Below are 19,326 nucleotides of genomic sequence, written 5' to 3' on the forward strand. Positions count from 1 at the left end.
AAACAGAAGACTGGGATTGTTTACCGAATCGTGGGGTCTATCTTGGAGTAACCCTCATACTGTGCGATCTTCTGCAGTGCACAAATGTCCAGCTCAGGGCTCCCACACACAAGAATTTCCACTTCTTCTGGGAGAAGCAGCTGTGGAAGAACCAATCTCTCATTTCCATTTATTCTGCACACTTGGAAACCAAAATGAACTTTTCACTCACATGTTACTGTCAAAGAAATCAATCACATTTATAGTATGAAATGTCAAAGTATAAAATATTCACTGTATTCCCCAAGAGCTTCAACAGAAACTGGCTTTCCTGGCTAAATAAATCTGACTGGAAAGTCATGAGGTTAAGAAAACCATCTCATATGGACATTATTTGATACTACAGTACTACATTAGCACATTAAAGCATTTTTTTTGCCTGGTACGTATATTAGGTAACTTTATACTATTAAAAAATAATGGACAATTTATAAAATAATTAACTAATAACTATTTAAGGTGTTCTCCAGATATCAAGCACTGTTTCCAGGACAAGAGAGTGGGTAAGACTCCTAATACTGCTCTAACAGCTCTGCAATTATCCATGTGGAGATACACAACAGTGACCTTGGTTGACATGCTCTCTATAGCTTCCTTTGGGGAAGTACTTCACCTTGCCTCCAGTCACTGTGACTTGGCTAACGTCAAGAACTTGATATGTAAGGAGCTATGGGCAAACACTGTATACTACCACTCTGCAGACGGTATGTAACTGGGCCATTTTAAATGCCCTACATTTAAAAAAAAAGTAAAATTATTTTGACATCTTGAAATATTGAATTTGTGGATTAAGCTTGAATTGTTTTTAAGTGTTTTGATCTGCACAGATTTTATAATATAAAGTGGAAAGAAACCTACTTTTTGATATGTGATCTCACTTATTTACTGAGAAAGTACTACTGTCCCATTGGCAGGATAGACCCACCAGAAGTGGGGGTGGGGTGGAAGCAGCCCTAGGAGTCCTCAACATCAACTCCAGACCCTATAAAGTCTCATGGCTTCAGGTCAAACAAGTCCAAGGAAACGTTCTGGGGTTTGCCACTTACTGCCCTCATCTCAGATGACCTATCAATAGTCCTCTTGTGTTGAATATCATTTGGAGGAAGCACTGAGGGAAACAAGGACACAGAATGTAATCTTGGTTTGAGACTTCATTGTGCATCATCACAATTGGCTCACACAATGACTGAGCTGGCCAAGTTCTGGAAACTATGCTTGTGTACATGAGAAAGTAAGTCACGAGATCTCGTCCTCAGCAGATACGTTTGTTCATAAAATCATTGGTAGGAGGGACCACTGCACAGTCCTTGTGAAGGCAAGGTCAGAATGAGGATGCCCACTGTTGTGGAGTGTAGTAGGACCACTATGCTAAGTGGGACTGAGAAAAGACAGATCTAGCAGCCAGAACTGGACACTCTGAACCATCAGCAGCAACAGAATTGTACACTATCATAATATATAACCTAAAGTCCCGACACATTCCTCACTCCTCTGCTACATCAAGCTGGGAGACCAACCCTAGGCTCAATGGAGAGTGTAGAAGGGTATGCCAGGAGCAGCAGCAGACATACCCTAGAATGAAGCGTCAACCTACTGAAGCTACACCAGGGCTACCTGCATGCCAAACACCAAAGTAGCAGACAATAGACAAAGAGCTAAGCAGTCCCACAAACAACGAATCAGAGCAAATCTCAGCAGGCCCATCACATCTAGTCGAGAATGGTAGTAGGCAATCAGGGAATTAATGGAAGGAGGAGCCTCCACGTCTATTCCCATCCTCAACCATCGGCCGAGCATGCGAGTGCAAATGACAAGCACTTACAAGGATCTTCAGTCAAAAGTGGCAAGTGGACAATCCTACTTGGCCTCCACCCGAAGTCCCCACCATCATTGTTGCCAATATGCAGCCAATTCGGTTTACTCCATGACATTAAGATGAGTATGGGCATGGTGAAGGCTATGCACCCTGACAAAAACCCAGCCATAGTGTTGAAGACCTGCACATAAAAACTAGCTGCCCACCCCTTAGCTAAATTATTCCAGTGCAGCTATAACACTGGCATCTATCCAACAAGGTGAACATTGTGCAGATATGTTGTATCCACAAAAAGCAGGATGAATCTAACCTGGCCAATTACCCTTTCAGCCTCCTACCAAACAATAGCAAAGAGATGGAAGGAGTCATCAATAGTGCCATTGAGTGACACCTATTCACCAGTAAGCGATTTGCCAAAACTCAATTCTTGTTCCACCAGAAACAGTTGGCTTCAGCAATCATCACAGCCTCGAACCAAGAATGGATACAAGAGCTGAATGCCAGAGGAGAGGTAAGTGTAACTACCCTTGACATCAATGCAGCATTTGACCAAGTACAGCACCAAGGAACCCTTGTACAATGAGCAGAGATAAAGTTGGGTAGGGATGTTTTGAGCTGATCCAACATGTCTGACAGAATCTTTACAACAGACAACAGAACAGCAGCATGATGTAACCAAAATGCAGCACTTGATGTGACAGAACAGCACTGGTGAAACCTTCAATGCCAGCTGGAATAGTATCAGTTACTTCACTAGCACGGACAGAAAGGTCAGTAGAGTGAAAGCAGCAGTTAGAATTTCCAAACATTGTCCCAGTTGGCTCACTTAGTGTTTTTTTTGTATATTTATTCTCAGGATGTTGGTATCGCTTGCAAGACCGGCATTTATTGTCTGTCCTGAGTTGAACCTCTGCCGTCCGTGTGAAGGTGCTCACACAATGCTACTAAGTAGGGATTGCCAGGATTTTGACCCGGCAACAATGAATGAACAGCGATATATGTCCAAGTTAGGATATGTGATTTGGAGGAGAACTTGGAGGTGATGGTGTTTCCATGCACCCGCTGCCCTTGCCTTATAGGTGGTGGAGGTCGCAGGGTTGGGAGGTGCTACCGAAAATTGAAACAAGATGAGACTAATTTACAAAGTGTGATTTGTTGCTGGGTATTCTGTAAGAGATGAGTATGATTCGGTAGCCAGTAGAACTTATCAGTGAGGAGGCAGGAAAAGTGGAAGCGTTAAATTACTGGGATGATCAAGGATATGACTAGGCTGATTGACCTTAAACGATGTGTCATTCAGGATAGTAAAGGAACTGGCATTTGTGCCGGTTTAATTAGTAGAAAAGGAGTGGGCACGGCACTGTTAACAGTGAACACTGAAGTTGCCTAGATTGCTGATTTCAGCAGAGGGGGCTTTAAAGCTGATGGGTGCCATTTTGCGCAACAAAAAGTTGAAAAGCTCCAGGATATGTTCTGCTCTTTGTGTAAAGTTGAAGTAAAATTCTTGCACTAAACGGGGAGTGGAAGGTTTACAATGGTACTTCAGTAAAATTGTTTAAACTGAGGAGGAGTATAATGGTACTTTTGTAAAATAACTTTAAAAAAATGTTTTACATAGAAGAAAACTTACCCCATGGAGAGTTATAAAGGTTAGAAGAGTGCTAGAGGACACAGATTAATTTAGCGTGGTGAGGGAGAGATATTTTTAACCACAGGGGATCGAAGTCAGATGACTCAATTCAACTAACTTAAGCAGCAGGGGTATAGCTGCAAACATAACCACACACAGCAATAACAACCTCAAATCAGGATAATTATTCCTCATTGCTACCTAGGTGGAATATACGGTATTTAATGAACACTAGGATGTTTCTGTGAAGTAGGGAGCCACCTTGCAAATAATCAGTTTCTATCCTGGTTTAATTTCAATACCGTATTAAAAAATGTAACTATATAGTATTACGCCAATGAAATATGTGGCATAAGCATTATATAATGCAACAGCCAGGAATTTCCTTGCACTTATGCAAGTTCTGTGCAGATGTTGCCGTTGGGAACTTAAGCCCTCTCTGTTGTCCATCATACCCATCAGCTTGATGCTGCCAGCCAAACAGCTTCACCTTTCTACCTCTCATGATCTTCAAAGGCCTCCTACAATTTTGACTGGGCTTTCAGGAATCTCTCCAATTTTCTCCTCTGTTTGGGTCCCCAGTGCTCCCGGAAGAGTGCCATGTGACCATTTTGTTATGTGAAAGGTGTTATTGAGGTACAAGATTTCTGGAGTATCCCACCAAAAAACATTTTAATTTAGGCACACTTGCTTTCTATTTCAAAATACAATTTGGTAAAACTTGGGCTCTTTTTGTGACCGTCAAGGTGAGGGATATCAGCAGTAGGGTAATGGATTATATTCCTATTTTGGGCAAGCATCATCAGCATTAAACACTGCAGGCAGCAGAATAAAGTTCCCTCTACTCTGCCCTAACAACATACCTTAGTGCCAACATCAACACATATCAAGAAAGATAGGAATGAATCTGGATTAAATAAATATTTCTGATGAGTCCGTTAAAAAGCTAATAGTTGAAAGCAACACTGTACCAGTTAAAAATATACTTCTATGCTGTAGCAGTGGTGAGCTTTATTCCATTTTTAAATACTTTGGACATTTGTATAAGTAAAGGGCAGGAATATCACATTGTCCACAGACATTTAATTGTTTGTGTGGTAAATGACCAGTTAAGGTGCTGTAATAGTTTTGTTGTTACTTTCTTTCTATAATCTAAAAGTAACAAGGGACGCAGAATTTAAAAAAAAGTCAGCTGAAACATGAGAAAAAAAAAGAGAACTTTCCAAAAGAAAATTTGTAGTTCCCAATTCATGAATTACAACTTCCCGTTTAATGGATTTGAAGAACTGCTCCTTATCATGTGCAATGATAAATGTGGTGATGTAAAAGTAGAACTCCATGAAGCATGTTTGTGCGCATGCATTGCCTTTAAAAGAATACAAATGTGTTGAAATTTAAAATTAACAACTGTAAAAAATAACATTCACAGAAAATTTAATTGGTTCATTTAGAGGTAAAATGTTAAATGTATTCCATACTCAAATTTCAGATGTGCAATAACAAACATTTACACATGAATGACGTCAAATAATTAGGTCCAAGTCAGGAACGAGAAACATTTTATGCTTCAACAGAAATATTATGCTTCATACAGTGGAAGGTGTTAAGATACATCCTAACTAAGATTACTTTCCTCTGGAGACCAAACTTCTTTCTTACAAGAACTGAGTCAATCAAATGAAAGTCTGAGCAGTAAAAAGTTTTATACCTTTAACAAATGATTATTTGGAAAAGAAGCACTTACCATTAAAGCACTGGAGGCACACACACTGTGGAACCCATAATAGAACGCTGCAAACTGCTTGTATACAGACTTGTGGAGAAGAAAATCTATATAAAGCTGGACATACTCTGGAAAAATAAAAAATATTCATTATGCAAAAAGCATAGTTGATTCCTCCCTTAGTCTTTAACAAATCTGCATCTGATTGAGTTTTTCTAATGGTATAACATGTTTAAGATTTTTGCCATTTTAACTAACATTGTTAGGTCTACAACCTTGTAACTTTTTTTAATAAATCAATTTATTTAACTGCACAGCCAAGCTCAATCATAAACCTGTGCTATCTGCTTCATTGAACACCATCAACAGCAGAATTTTCATACAGAAAGAAATGGATCACAGCCAGTGTGACAAGTGATGTTCCTGCAATGATTGCGGAAAGCAAAATAAATCATAGAGAAACACTTTTAAAATACTTTTTGAGTAAAACTTTGTAAATGCTTGCCAATGCTTTAAGCAATTCAATGTGTCTGTGCATAAACTAGACATTTATTCATATAGCAACATAAAGCATGACTGTAGAAGCGTGATTGTAGAATAAGAACTGCCACTTGCTTGCCTTGTCTGTTCTGATTGGTTACAGGGATTTTGTCACCACCTGGTTTGAGGTTGTGTGATTTAATAGTTCCTAACTCTTCCTGAAATACCTGAAATAAATGTAGGATAAAACCATGAATCGATAAAGCTATGAATAGACAATCAGTTTCCATTGGAGAACGGGATTGAAAGGTGATATGGCACAGTCCGTAAAATGTTGAGACACTTGGGTAATGCATATGTAAGCAGATTATTTAACAGGCTGTCACCTGAGAATGAGAGGAATATGAAATTAACAAGCCTTAAAGAAGGATGGAGACTGGAAGAATCCCCCACCTTCCAAGTAGTGAAATTTGTGGACTAGGTTGCCAGCAAAAACAATAATTTATTCATTCAACAAGAAATAAAGAGCTGGATAAATACCTTTTTAGGAAAGGATTTGAAGGATATAAGGATAAGTGAAGACTGAGACTCTATCGGCACCAATGGTTTATGCACCAGTAATGAGGCTCTCTATTGCCTTGAAATAGGGATCTTTGAATATTATCATATGAACATTTAACACGTTCAAATGGAATTCTTTTGTTCGCTGTTTTAATGGAGGAGTTAATTTATTGGTTTTAAATATTGCAGTGCCTATGTTACAATAACAAAGACATTTGACGCAAACACATGAAATGTTTGTGCAAGTTTGTGCCTAATTTCAAGGCATATATTTCTAAAGAACCATGATACTTGTTACTGAAAATATCACACCTTTTCGTGACGGAACAATCTCTGTTGCAAAATGCTGCATTATTTTAGAATTAGATTGTTCCAGCATGAATTAGAAACTTACTTGAAATGTGGAGCAAAAGTCTTCCTCAATATTGCCTTCATAATTCATAAGTGCCATAAGTCCATGAGCCAAGTCCTTCAAATGACACATTAAAATGTTAATAATTCATTTCATAAAGCTCACTCATTATTATTCTTTGTCACTCTAATATAACTTTATGTCACATTGCCCTTTAGCCAGAGAAATATTATGGCCCGGAATTTGCAAAGTGACAGTGTCACCTCTGACCTCGAAGAAAGCTGTCCACAAAGATCTAGCAATCTCCGTGGCGTGAATTTCAGTTCCCGACCTTTGTTTGAATTTGGCGCCAGATCAAGCGAATCTCTAGCGTCCAACAACTGTAATGTCATCAAGCAGGCTGAGCAGCCAATCACATTGAAGAATTCTCAGACAGCAAACCAGGAAATAAAATACACATATTCTAATTTCGTTTTTATAAATTTTACAGAGAGCGAAATAAAGATTGGGACATACACATAGGATTAAAGTAGAAGCTGAAATATCATAAACAAACATTAAAAAAATTATTTTATAAACCATGTAATTGTTAATGTTAATGGAAAAGTTTGACATTCCACAAATATAAAATTAGTTTTTCAGGACCAGAACGGTTGTTCAGCAGTCAATATGCCATATAAAAACATAGTTACACCTCTTTCAACAAAGCTTAACTTTTTTGGGGGGTGGGGGTTTAACAGTGATATTACAGCGTAATAGGGGAAGTTTTCGCCCTGCAGTGTGATTTGAATTGATTGCTGGCTCTGGGGAATTCCACAGCACAACCTGTGGAGGAGCAGGGAATGACTGACTGCAACTTCTAGATTTCTGTGTTTATCTGCGCATGTGCTAAACCCTGAAGTTGCTTTCAAAAGAGTAATGACGGCGAATGCTGACAGATTCGTCGTCATTACCAGCGCAAAATCTGAGCCAATGGTTTAATTTAGCATACCTACAAAGCTGCTTCATGATCAGCCAATAGCAGGGATACTTTGCAGGGAGAAAAGATGGTCTCTGTTCTTTCCCAGATGGGCACTCCCTGTGAGGAGTCCATCTAAACTAACTGTGAATGAGCTAACCTCATTCAGTGCATGAATTCAAATATCAGTACTAACTGGCAGTCGAATATGAAACTTCTTTTACTGTACATTTAATGCTCCAACCCTGGAGCCACTTGAACACATTAGTTTGCTTTTATACTGAATCCACCCATTGGCTTTCTATCTACTTTGCAACTAAAACTTCATTTAAGTTGCTGTGGCATATTTATTTTCAATATCGTTTGTCCAGTTGAGATTTCTATCACTGTATCAAGAACAGGCCAGAGGAATCCTGAGCTTGATTCCCAGTTTGTGCTTAGTTAGTTCTCAGTCAAGGCAGCATGCCAAGGGAGGGAAATATCAGTCAGCATTCTCATTATTGATTGATATGCAGTGATCCGGTGAACACAAGGTGAGGACAGGATCATGCACAGCCGTGAATAGCCGGCCAACACTCACTGTCTATGCTCATACATGGAAGTATGGCTATTTGTGAAAAGTACTGGTAGGTGCTAGCCCCTGAGAAATAGTACCTAAGCAAGGTGTCAACAACTTCAGGAGACATGGGGAGGGAAGGATGCTGCGATGGGGTGTTGGGAGGGGGGGGGGGGGAGGAAATGAAAAAGTTAAAAAATTATAAGTGGAGGCAAAATGATCATAACAAAATAATAAATAGTTCAAAGTTTGGTTCTGGTTTACTGTTGTATGCACAAACAGATATGTACATACGTTTGGTATCATTTTGTAGCATCCAGAATATATGGCCATTGCTGCTTTAAATGAAATGTCTGGGTTACAACATTTTTTCTACAAAGGAAGTATTGTTATTTTATCACTGCATTTTCATGCTGGCAACAGCAGGCAATGGTGAAAGTAATTTATCCCAAGTTATCTTTCAAATTCTTCTCCAAGATATTGACCAATAGAATTTACAGAATCTCTTACCAGTAACGGCAGAAGCCATGCCTTCTTTCAATTGTGTAAATGACTATAACTACCGCTGCCTTCATTACTTCTGAGCTACATGGCTTTGACATTGACAGTTATGGAAAAAAAAACCTGCTTTATCTGGGCGATATATTTTCAGAGAACTCTCATGATTCCAAGCCGCTCATTGTAATGAATCATAGAGTTAATTAGCAACAGATTTAGTATAAGCTACATGTGATCTTTTATTAAAAAAAAGTAAGAGCGTACAAGTGTAAGTGAGCAACAGAAATAATCTTAAAACCTCTGGTCCAATAAAATGATCTTGAATTGTAGATCCCACAAAGACACTTACTGGCATAAGCTGGCGCAGGTCATCGAGGGTAAGCATTGCTACTCCAACAGTAGCATTCTGATCACATGGAACAACAGGAGGACTCAGCAGCTTTTTGTAGCAGCAGGGTGGAAACCGAACATCCAGGGTGATGCTATTATACACAGCCAGACCCATCAGCTACACAATGGAAACGTTAAGGTGAAAGTACAATACGCAAGTGAGTGCAACCCATAAAACAAAATTTCTCTGAAAAAAGTAAGAACATTTTCTTTTAAAACTCTAGGAAAAAATTACTACCTACAGGAGTGAGATTCCACAGTTTCAGTTGCTCCCTTTCTGGGCCTCCGAGGTTAAGTGGCATTGCAGGAACATAAATCTGGTCATTAAAAGGGTCCGTACATTGTTAAACACCAGCCCTAACTATCTGCGGAGAGTTTAATTAGTTTCAACAGTGCAAAACTCACGGGGAGGTTGACGGCGAACTCCCATTTTTGTGATGCTAACGATGTAGTGGCACGAATCGTCCAGCAATTTGTAACGACTCATAGCTCATGGCATGTCTCCTTCTCGCCATAAATTACTGTTTTTATTTACACACACTAGTAACGGTGCGTGCAGTTAACTCACCGTTATTTTCCCAGCAAATTCTGGGCCATTATATTGAAAAACTAGAATTTATATATGGCAACTAACCTTGCAGTACAACAAGTCGGAAGATTTTTGACCAGAAAAGAGGCTGAGTTAAAGATATTGGCCCAGAATTTGCTGGAGCGGGGCATCTTATGGTGTGCCCTATTAGTTAGACCTGTTCCTGCACCCTTTAGCTCAAAAATGTTTTGCCCACAAAGCTACTGGATGTGTGAGCTGGTGTTTAGAAGAATGAGAGGTGATCTCATTGAAACATACAAGATTCTGAAGAGTAGATGCTGAGAGGTTGTTTCCCCCTGGCTGGAGTGTCTAGAACTAGGGGGCATAGTCTGAAGATAAGGGGTAGGCCATTTAAGACTGAGATGAGGAGGAATTTCTTCACTCAGAGGGTTGTGAACCTTTGGAATTCTCTGCCCCAGAGGGCTGTGCATGTTGAGTCTTTGAGTATATTCAAGGCTGAGATAGATAGATTTTTGGACTCTAGGGGAATCAAGGGATATGGAGATCGGGCGGAAAAATGGAGTTGAGGTCGATGATCAGCCATGATCTTCTTGAATGGCAGAGCAGGCTCGAGGGGCCATATGGCCTACTCCTGCTCCTATTTCTTATGTTCTTTCTTATGTTCTTATAACAGCGCAATGAGGGCAATGGGGCATCTGGGACCTTAGTGAACAATGGGACAAACAGTGAATCTCCTTAACCAATCTGATTAAAGGATTGAGAAATAAACAGAGGAAGGACCAAGAAGGAGGGTGAATTAGAGTGGGTGAATTCAATGTCAAATCAAGTACAGAAAGAGAAATAACGAGGGGAAAAGATTGGATTAAGAGAGAGAAAAAAGACGAAAAGGAAAAGAAACAAATTTTTAAAATTTGACATTGTTAAAATCTCCAACAACAATTCACTACCTGAAGGAATGAGACTCCACACTTTAATTATTCACTTTCTGGGCAAGAGAGGTTGATTGGCAGTCATTACCAATCATCATATCGTTAAAAGGGTACTTACGCTATTAATTACTAGACTTAACTTTCTGTGGTGAGTTTAATGAGCAATTAATGTGTAAATGTAGCAACTTCATGAAAGGAGGTTAAGGGTGAGATACTGTTTCGCGAGGCTAGCGATGGAGCGATCAGTCAGCAACTTGTGGAGATTTGCAAGTCATTGGGTATCTCTTCATTGCCATAAGTTGCTATTCACACAGCATTACTTTTCAGCAAATTCTGGGCCATAAATCGTGTAAACAGTTTTGCAAAGTACAATCAGCAGAAATAGATTAATTTTTAAAATCAAGGAGAGGAAATGCCCCTCCAAAAGGATAAACTTGGCAAGAGTGATTGATTGGAACAATCAAGCAGAGGCAAGCAAGAAATATCAACTAGATTCAGCTCCAACTCCAGCTAGATGCCTTAATTCAGGGGACAAAAAACCCAGAGCAGTTAACGCTTTACATAAATAATCCTATTTTAAATTGTAACTGTCTAGTGCAATGCAGGACCCCATGTGACCTCAATTTTCACGATATCAATATTCACAAATGCCCGAAGCCATATGGATTTGGTGAGAAATAGCTCCCATACTTTCAACTGAATACAACATGAACCACATCGAGTCCCTATGCATGTTTGATTCTGATTTCAGAGTTTAGAATGTGGATATTTAGGAAGAATAGGTTTCCATTACTGAACACACAAATGACCTTGGTAGTGATGAAAGGAATTTTAGGAGAATACCAGGGCAAGTAGCCAGTAACTATATTCAGTAAGAGCAAAGCTTAAAATCAGTTCCTGGCCCACAAACATTTTTAAATATGGTATTCTGACCTCTACAGGACATTTTCTTGCTCTACTCTTGTCGATTCTCAGAGGCACTTTTGGAAAACTTGTGCCACATTGTGTTTAATATTGGGTAGTTTTGTGCTGTGGCCTGGGAACTACATTCAAATTATTTAACTTATTTAATTTGAGCTCGTAACTAATGTGCTATCCGAAAGACCTCATAAATCAACAATCTGATTTCAAAGTCCCCTATTCAATATACTTCCCTTGAAACACTTATTACTGTACTGATTGCATAGTGCATTGACATAAAATTGCAAAGGATACAGCTCCGACTAATCGAAATTCAGAGTAGCTTTCACATTTAAAGCTGCTGAACCAATAGAACCGTGAATCCCATTGATAAGCAAACATTCCTGTTAAACAAAATGCACTGAAATCTGTGACACTTTTTAAAAAGGTACATTGAGCGAATTACAGATGTGTGTGGTCCTGAAGTGGCTTTGTGCACTCATACAAGAAAAATGCAAACGGATCTCACAAAAAATCTGTAATTGCTCTCTGGCTAACTATTACTTTGTTATTTGGTATATGAAAAGAGATTGTTTCCTCATTTTCTTTCTTGTATGAAATGATTAGCACTGCATCATGGATCGCAAGTGATGAATGATGGACAGATGTGTTAGAGATGTGGCATTACAATGGGAATACAATGTGGGTGGAAGAATAATGTTCACATCCAAATACAAGAATGCTCAATTTACAAGTTTTTTTTCTGCTAATACAACAGACTATATATGTACCTATATATGTATAGTGGAATCCTTTTAAAAGATTGCATGGAACTATTTTTTGGTCCTTTTCAAAATGATCACTGTTGATACTTAATGTTACTTAGCCTCGTATCTTTACACTAGTATTACCCTGTCGACCGCAACGTTTCATGTTTCAGATTGTTTCTACGAATTGAATTTCAGTCCAGCTCAGATTCCAAAATGTGCGACTCACCTGCTGTATGATATCATAATATTCAATCAGAAGATAGCAGACAACAATAAACCTGCTGCTTTGAAGGCTTATCTGAAGTCCTTAATTCTCATTAACTGGCTCTGTAGTTTTGTATTGATTTATAACTTCATCCAAAGGTTCCTTGTAACACTTTCAGTAAACTTTCGTGCCATTTTGAAAATCTTATACACAGAGGGACAATTAATCTAATTGAGGTGTTTAAGATGATTAAAGGATTTGATAGGGTAGATAGTGAGAACCCTCTGGTAGGGGGAGTCTAGAACAAGTGGGCATAACCTTATATTTAGAGCTAGGCCATTCAGGTGTGATGTCAGGAAGCACTTCTTCACATAAAGGATAGTGGAAATCTGTACCTCTCCCCCAAAAAGCTGTTGAGGCTAGGTCAATTGACAATTTCAAAACTGAAATTGCTAGATATTTGTTAGGTAAGGGCATTAAGGGATATGGAACCAAGTCGATCAATGGAGTTAAGATACAGATCAGCCATTATCTAACTGAATGGTGGAACAGGGTCGAGGGGCTGAATGGCCCACTCCTGTTTCTATGTTCCTAATTAGGTATAGACAAACACAGAGATATGAGCAAGACTAACCTAAAGACATAACTTACTTTAAAACATTAGTATATCTCCCATGGCATTACTCACAGTAAGTCAGGGGATATGCTGTTTTAAGTAGACAACAGCATTATACCAAGTAATGCGCAGTGTTTTTGATTGATTCTTGGAAAATGAATAGTATTTACCTTACCTGTAATCAGTAGATAAAAAATAAATAAAGGTGCCCTCACATACCACAGCTCTTTACTATCCATCTGTTTAAATTATGGGTTTCTATGACAAAGGCCAAGAATCATATAAAATATTAAACTGATTTGCATCTTTCCTTCTTTACCAAGTATCTCTGTAACAGTACTTAGTGCTTCCAAAATGTATTCTTAATTAAAACTGTTTAACTTCAGGATTTTTATTTGGAAACTCCTTCACAATTTGAATAATGGTAAAGGTTTATTGTGTGGGACTTATGTTCTATCCTTTGGCTGTAAACCCAAGATCTTCTTGGCCTAGAAATTGGGTTGGGGCGCCAAAGTGGCGCAAAAGTCGCCTGAGCGCTGGATTTAGCACAGCGATCGGAGTAATACCGATCGCCAGAAATTCAGTTTCAGTGCCCCTCGGGGGACACGGGGCGAGGCTCGAGGCGCTCCGCGTCCCTCTTAGGGCGCTGAAACTGATTATCGCAGCACAACGTGCCGCAGCGCCACACGCTGCGACACGGCACGCTGCGATACTGCAGGCCTTCCTCCCACTGTTAAGGGGGAGGTGCCTGCAACAGCGCGATCCCTGCTCGCGAGTGCCGGCAAATGAGCCCGGCACCAAGGAGAAGTGCCGGGCTCTCAGGAAACAGCCGGCAATGCCGCAGGGGGGTGGTTAGGAGGCCGGGGACGGAGGTGCTGGCAGGCGGCCGCCGAAAAAGCGGCCGCCCCGCACCTCCACCTTAACTTGCGCCGCTGCCGGCACAGTAAGGCCCCGTGAACCGGGCGCGGGTAGCGAACGGCGCAACTGCGGCGTTCGCTACCAAATATCGCGAACTGGGCATGAATGGGGCGCTGCGCACACCGATGACGTCATCGGTGGCGGCGCAGTGCAACAGGCTAACGCCACCATTAGCGCCCCTCCTGAATATCGCGGGAGGCGCAGCCAGTGGCGCTACAGCCACTGCCTGCCTCTTTAGGCGCTAACAGGTGGTGCTACTCACCCAATTTCTCCCCCCTTGTCATTTCATTGCTGTTGTACACTGTATGATCGATTCAAAGATCTATCTACCAGTTCCCCCCACCCCACCCCACCCAATCCCTTTTTATATTCTAATTGGCTATTCTGCAAACCCAGTCTCATCATTTATAAACATATGGAAAAAGGGCACTAAACGATAAACGTATTGGTATCAGGTATACTAAGCCTGCTCCATCAGTTGATGATGCAACCTCTCACATTGTCCACCCACTCCTAGCAATGCTATCTCTTGAGAGAGGCAAAAAAGTCAGGAAAAAAAACTGTGGAAAAGTTTTTGGAAATTCCTTACCAATCAAGGAGATTGCCATTGTCCACGTCTCATTACAATTTCAATTAATTAGCAACTTGCCTGTTATAACTGGAAATGCTCTCTTTTCTCAGAAACCTGTCAAGTTCTCTTTTAAAAAGACTGTAGCAGCCCTATACTCACCATGTGCATCAAAGTTTTTATTTCCCCAGAGAACTGTGAAAATAAATACTTCCAGGCACCTAACCTAACTCTTGTCTACAGATTTCATAAACATGAACTCTAATCCTACCATCCATATCTATTTCAAATAACCAATCTAACTGGCCTGTATCCAGTTCCTTCATCATTCAAAAAAATGTTAATCATACCCCTCTGTTCCTGCATTTCTCCAAAGTAAATAGCCCTAATTCTTGGAGCATATGTTCACTGCTATTACTTGCTTTCATAGCCTCGCTATCCTTCATCATGGAGGGGGACCAAAACTGAACACAATGCTCCAAGTGCAGACATTTCAGAGCCTTCTATAATCCTAAGCCTAGTACTCTTTGCTTTGTACTAAATGTTTATAGCAATAGCACCTAAAGTTCCATTTGTTTTTCCTACAACAGCCTCACACTACTTGTGTACCTCTAACAGGCAACCACTATTACCTCCCCCACAACACGCCCCTCCCATCCCTTTCTTCATCAGTTTATTTTCATGGGTTCTCCTGCATGTTTGAAATTTCCTGAAACCCACATAGATGACATTGAATCTGCCCATAAAAAGTGACATCTATTATTCATCTGCGCAATCTTGCAGGCTATCCATATTCCTCTGTATTTGCTCTGTTTGTTCCCCATTATTTTAAGCTCTTAGCAGGAATTTTATTTCGTATAAATATAGTTGCACAAAATAAATCTTATAATCTGGATCCCAAGTTTTCTAACCAAGGTCACATAGCTTTTTTTAATTATTCGTTCCTGGGATGTGGGCGTCGCTGGCCAGGTCAGCATTTATTGCCCATCCCTAATTACCCTTGAGAAGGTGGTGGTGGGCCACCTTCTTGAACCACTGCAGTCTGTGTGGTGATCGTAGTGCTGTTAGGGAGGGAGTTCCAGGATTTTGATCCAACGACGATGAAGGAACGACGATATATTTCCAAGTCAGGATGTTGTGTGACTTGGAGGGCAACTTGGAGGTGATGGTGTTCCCATGCCCCTGCTGCCCTTGTCCTTCTAGGTGGTAGAGGTCACAGGTTTAGGAGGTGCTGCCGAAGAAACCTTGGTGAGTTGCTGCAGTGCATCTTGTACATGGTACATACTGCAGCCACGGTGCGCAGGTGGTGGAGGGAGTGCATGTTTAGGGTGGTGGATGGGGTGCCAATCATTTATATATATCTTAAAATGAAAAGTCAAAGCTTAATTGCAATGATTCTATAATTCAAAACTGTAATGTTGCAATTTTCTAAGATTTCTACACCTTGAATTATATAAGCTCATATGATTTATTTAAATTATAAATGTCCTAATAAATTATTTCCTCTAATAATAAGCAAGAAAGAGTTACTTCTGAAATTTATCTGACAATAAATCATCTGGCCTATCTGCCCACTGTTCCCAATATGTGGAATAGGCTGCCACCTGCTGCAATAAATGCTGAATTCGTAGATGTTGCCAAAGGGCAGCTTATATCAAAAGGAAGCTTCAGACAACTGTTGCCTTTTCTAAATAAACCAATGAGGAGACACTGGGTTGCCCAGTGTCATGAAACAAAAAAACAAACAGAAGTGTCCCCTTTGTAGAGGGCACAACTAATAAAGAACTAAACCATGAAAAACAAAGGAAACTTATAAAATTAAATAATATTATTACTGGGGTCCAGTATACACTCCAGTCCCTGTGGTGCCCACCGGTCGCGGAAGGTCTCAAGCGTACCGGCGGACACCGCATGCTCCTTCTCCAGGGTTTCCTGGGCGCATACAAGACTGCGGAAGAGAGGCAGGCAGCCAGAGCAACCAGCCACATGGGAAGCATCCAACCTGGACTTGCAAACGGCCACCTTGGCCAGGCCCAGGAGCAGACCCATGAGGAGGGCCTCCTGTGATGGAATAAGCCATATTCCAAGAGATACACCATCATATGAACAGATTTCTGATATTATTAATACATGATATACTGGGTTTAAAAATCTAAAGCCTCAGCGACACAAGCTGTGTCAAAACAGGCTTCTGAGATGGAATGGTTTGATAACACAAGTTGTAAAAACCACACGGGCTTTTGAAATGGGAATTGATTATTAATGCTAAAACAATGGCCCTATTGAAATAGCAGTTTGGCGCTTCCAGAAGGTCTGGAGTTTGGGAGAAACACAATGGAATGACCCAAGTAAAGTGTTAAAAACTAACACTCAGGGAAACAGAAACTTAGAATATTAAAAAACCATGTGCCTTCATAAAAGTAACATCAAATGAAAGACAGGAAACATAAGATTATATATGCAACCAATTGAGATAGCTAGAAATGCATGAAACACCCTGGTTGAAGTGGTTTTGATTTACATATTGTAAATATGATACCTACAGAACACTTTGAAAATATGACTTCAATAGATACACCAAGCAATTACATTGTGTTTGTATTGAACTTGGAACACCACGGAGACACAACGTCTGCTAATAACCAGTTAAGCCAATATTAAGAATTGAATGGAAAACCTTCGATAAGAATGACATCAAATAAATACTACTGTAAGTTTTTGAAACACCTAAACACAGAGACAGGATTCTAAAAGTTAATGGCTAAATTGACAGTAAGATCAGAAAGAATTCAATAGAGATTACTAAAGATAATTAGTTTACATCAGCAGAAAACTTCAAAGAATATACCACTAAAAAAAGTATAAAAGATAGGATTTTCAAATGGAAAGTCAGAAGTCGCTGGAAACGGGCAAGCGATTCTCTGCTTCAGTACCACTCTGTAAGCCTACTACTCTGAGTCTCAGGTAATCAAGGTATTTGATTTTGGTGGATATCCTGGTTAGAATTAAGAATAAGAAATGTAAAAATGTACGAAGTTAAGATTTGAGAATAAGAATCTCTGAGGATAAGAAATAAATCTACATATTTTTAGAATTGTCTCAAGTAGTATTTCTGTATCAATCTCAAACTCAATTTCTGTACACTCTTTTGTAAGGAGTTGCAGAATTCCGGGGGGTATTCCAGACCCTCATAATATCGGGAAGGTTACAGTCTAGTTAAACTTATTAAAAGTGCTATCTGGAGAACGGTAACATCTTCAGTCGTTCCTTTCCTTTAGGGAGAGATAGTCTGAACCTTTAGACCCAATTAAGCGTCTTATAGAATTCAGATATCTCTAACTTTAGTTGAAGGTGAACATCTGGGGAATATGCCTGATCTGGGGTAGCTCAAATAGGGCTAGGACTAGTAATTATCCCTTCACTCCAACCTGCCCGCCATCACCCCACCACCCCGTCCCCACACCTCCCCGCATTGGGTGGTCAAAGATTACGAGCGTGGGACTGAAGTGAAGCCAGAAGTTCAGGAGCAGCCCCTTCAAATAGTGTAACAGGAGAATGTAAAGAGCTACAAAATTAAGTCTAGGACAACAGAATGTAACCTTGACTTGAGAAAATGTAGAATAAAGAATTGAAGGGTCAAATTACTTCACCCGTTCCACAGATTCTCTTGTTCCTAATCAGAAATACTCAGTAAACTTATTTATCAATGTTATTATTTTTAAATCTTACCATAATCAGGTTGGAAGATCTGTCGAATAAGCAGAAGAAACCACTCTTTTGTGAGACCACCCATGTCTAATCCAGCTTCTCCAACAAAGGTAACTTTCAACTTTTTTTTTAAATCTCCCCTTTTTCTGGTTAACTGTAATACGAAGAGGTGTTCAGAGTGCAGATAACACACGGAACATTAAATTAAAAAAATAGAATTGTGTGAAATAGAAAACATAACCTTGATGATATAACAAGGAATAATCTGCAAGACTAGTGCTGTAATTAAATAGTTCTGAAGTTTGCTGTATGCAGCTGTTAAAAGGTATTTTGGCGGTCAAGTAATTACAGGACTACAGCTGGAGTGGCATTTTCTACATGCCAGGTCAATCAAAACAGTTGGGCAGAATGCCATTTGTACTTCAATCATACATCTTACTTGTCATCGGCAATTACGCCTTTTTCTTTTTTTCGTTCCTTTCAGGTGTAGCTAATATTGCAGGAATATAAACCACCTTCTGCTGCGGGCTGCATTTGCGGTGGGGCTTGCAAGGAAGGTGTGGCCTTTAAAAACTCCCTTCCTATCCCCTCCCCCAATCACTTGTGCTTCCCCCCCACCCCACCATACCAGCCCAGCTTCACTTTAAGACTACACTTGATCTCGACTCCCGTGTGCATTGTCATGGGAGAGCAATTAGTATATAATAATAATATAGTCCTTGTAGAGAGATGATATAAAAATGTACATTACTTACATACTGTAGAATATTGCTTTTTTGAAGGTTTACCTTTGGTTACCTCCCACAGGAAATTGAGTAGATTGCAGAGTCTATAGCAAGGAAATCATATATGGCCTCTCAAGGACTATGTCAGGACTTCTGAAAAGAAAACCCGAGTATCTATATGCTTAGTGCTGAAAGCAGGCCAAAAGGGGGATATTTTACCAGTGACCGACTCTTTGGCCTAGAAATTCAGTTGCCTTAGCGCCGCTTTTGAGGCGCTAGAGGGACTAGCGCCAGAGTTATGGCCAGTTTAAAAATTCCCTGGGGCCCTAAATCGGCGTTGCACCGGTAGCGCTGCGCCGGCACCGATGACGTCATTGGTGTGCGCAGCGTCCCGGTTGCCATGCCGACGGGCCCTAGCGCCGAAATTCAGTTGC

General features: G+C 40.2%; 1 protein-coding gene and 1 long non-coding RNA gene across 5 annotated transcripts in view; one reads left to right on the forward strand and one right to left on the reverse strand.

Moving 5' to 3' along the window:
* The window catches only part of LOC147113578 (uncharacterized), an 87,405-nt gene that overhangs the window by 66,372 nt on the left and 1,707 nt on the right, over positions 1-19,326 (forward strand). The window contains exons 1-2 of one of the 3 annotated variants that reach the window (XR_015079232.1): positions 2,273-2,366; positions 18,198-18,277. This is a non-coding gene — a long non-coding RNA (uncharacterized LOC147113578). Of the gene's footprint in view, positions 1-2,272; positions 2,367-9,072; positions 9,162-18,197; positions 18,278-19,326 lie in introns of those variants that run through there. The other 2 variants (XR_015079234.1, XR_015079233.1) reach the window with 2 other exon arrangements.
* Positions 1-19,326, reverse strand: part of hectd2 (HECT domain containing 2) — a 206,144-nt gene that overhangs the window by 62,630 nt on the left and 124,188 nt on the right. The window contains exons 13-19 of one of the 2 annotated variants that reach the window (XM_085994823.1): positions 18,189-18,321; positions 11,698-11,786; positions 8,963-9,121; positions 6,644-6,718; positions 5,828-5,915; positions 5,230-5,336; positions 25-140 (exon numbers count right to left, since the gene is read on the reverse strand). In XM_085994823.1, the coding sequence (XP_085850949.1) occupies positions 25-140; positions 5,230-5,336; positions 5,828-5,915; positions 6,644-6,718; positions 8,963-9,121; positions 11,698-11,786; positions 18,189-18,321 (767 nt within the window). Of the gene's footprint in view, positions 1-24; positions 182-5,229; positions 5,337-5,827; positions 5,916-6,643; positions 6,719-8,962; positions 9,122-11,697; positions 11,787-18,188; positions 18,322-19,326 lie in introns of those variants that run through there. The other variant, XM_085994824.1, reaches the window with a different exon arrangement.

Source organism: Somniosus microcephalus, chromosome 8, assembly GCF_052327205.1.
Source record: "Somniosus microcephalus isolate GS21.2 chromosome 8, FLI_Smic_1.0, whole genome shotgun sequence".
Taxonomy (NCBI): domain Eukaryota; kingdom Metazoa; phylum Chordata; class Chondrichthyes; order Squaliformes; family Somniosidae; genus Somniosus; species Somniosus microcephalus.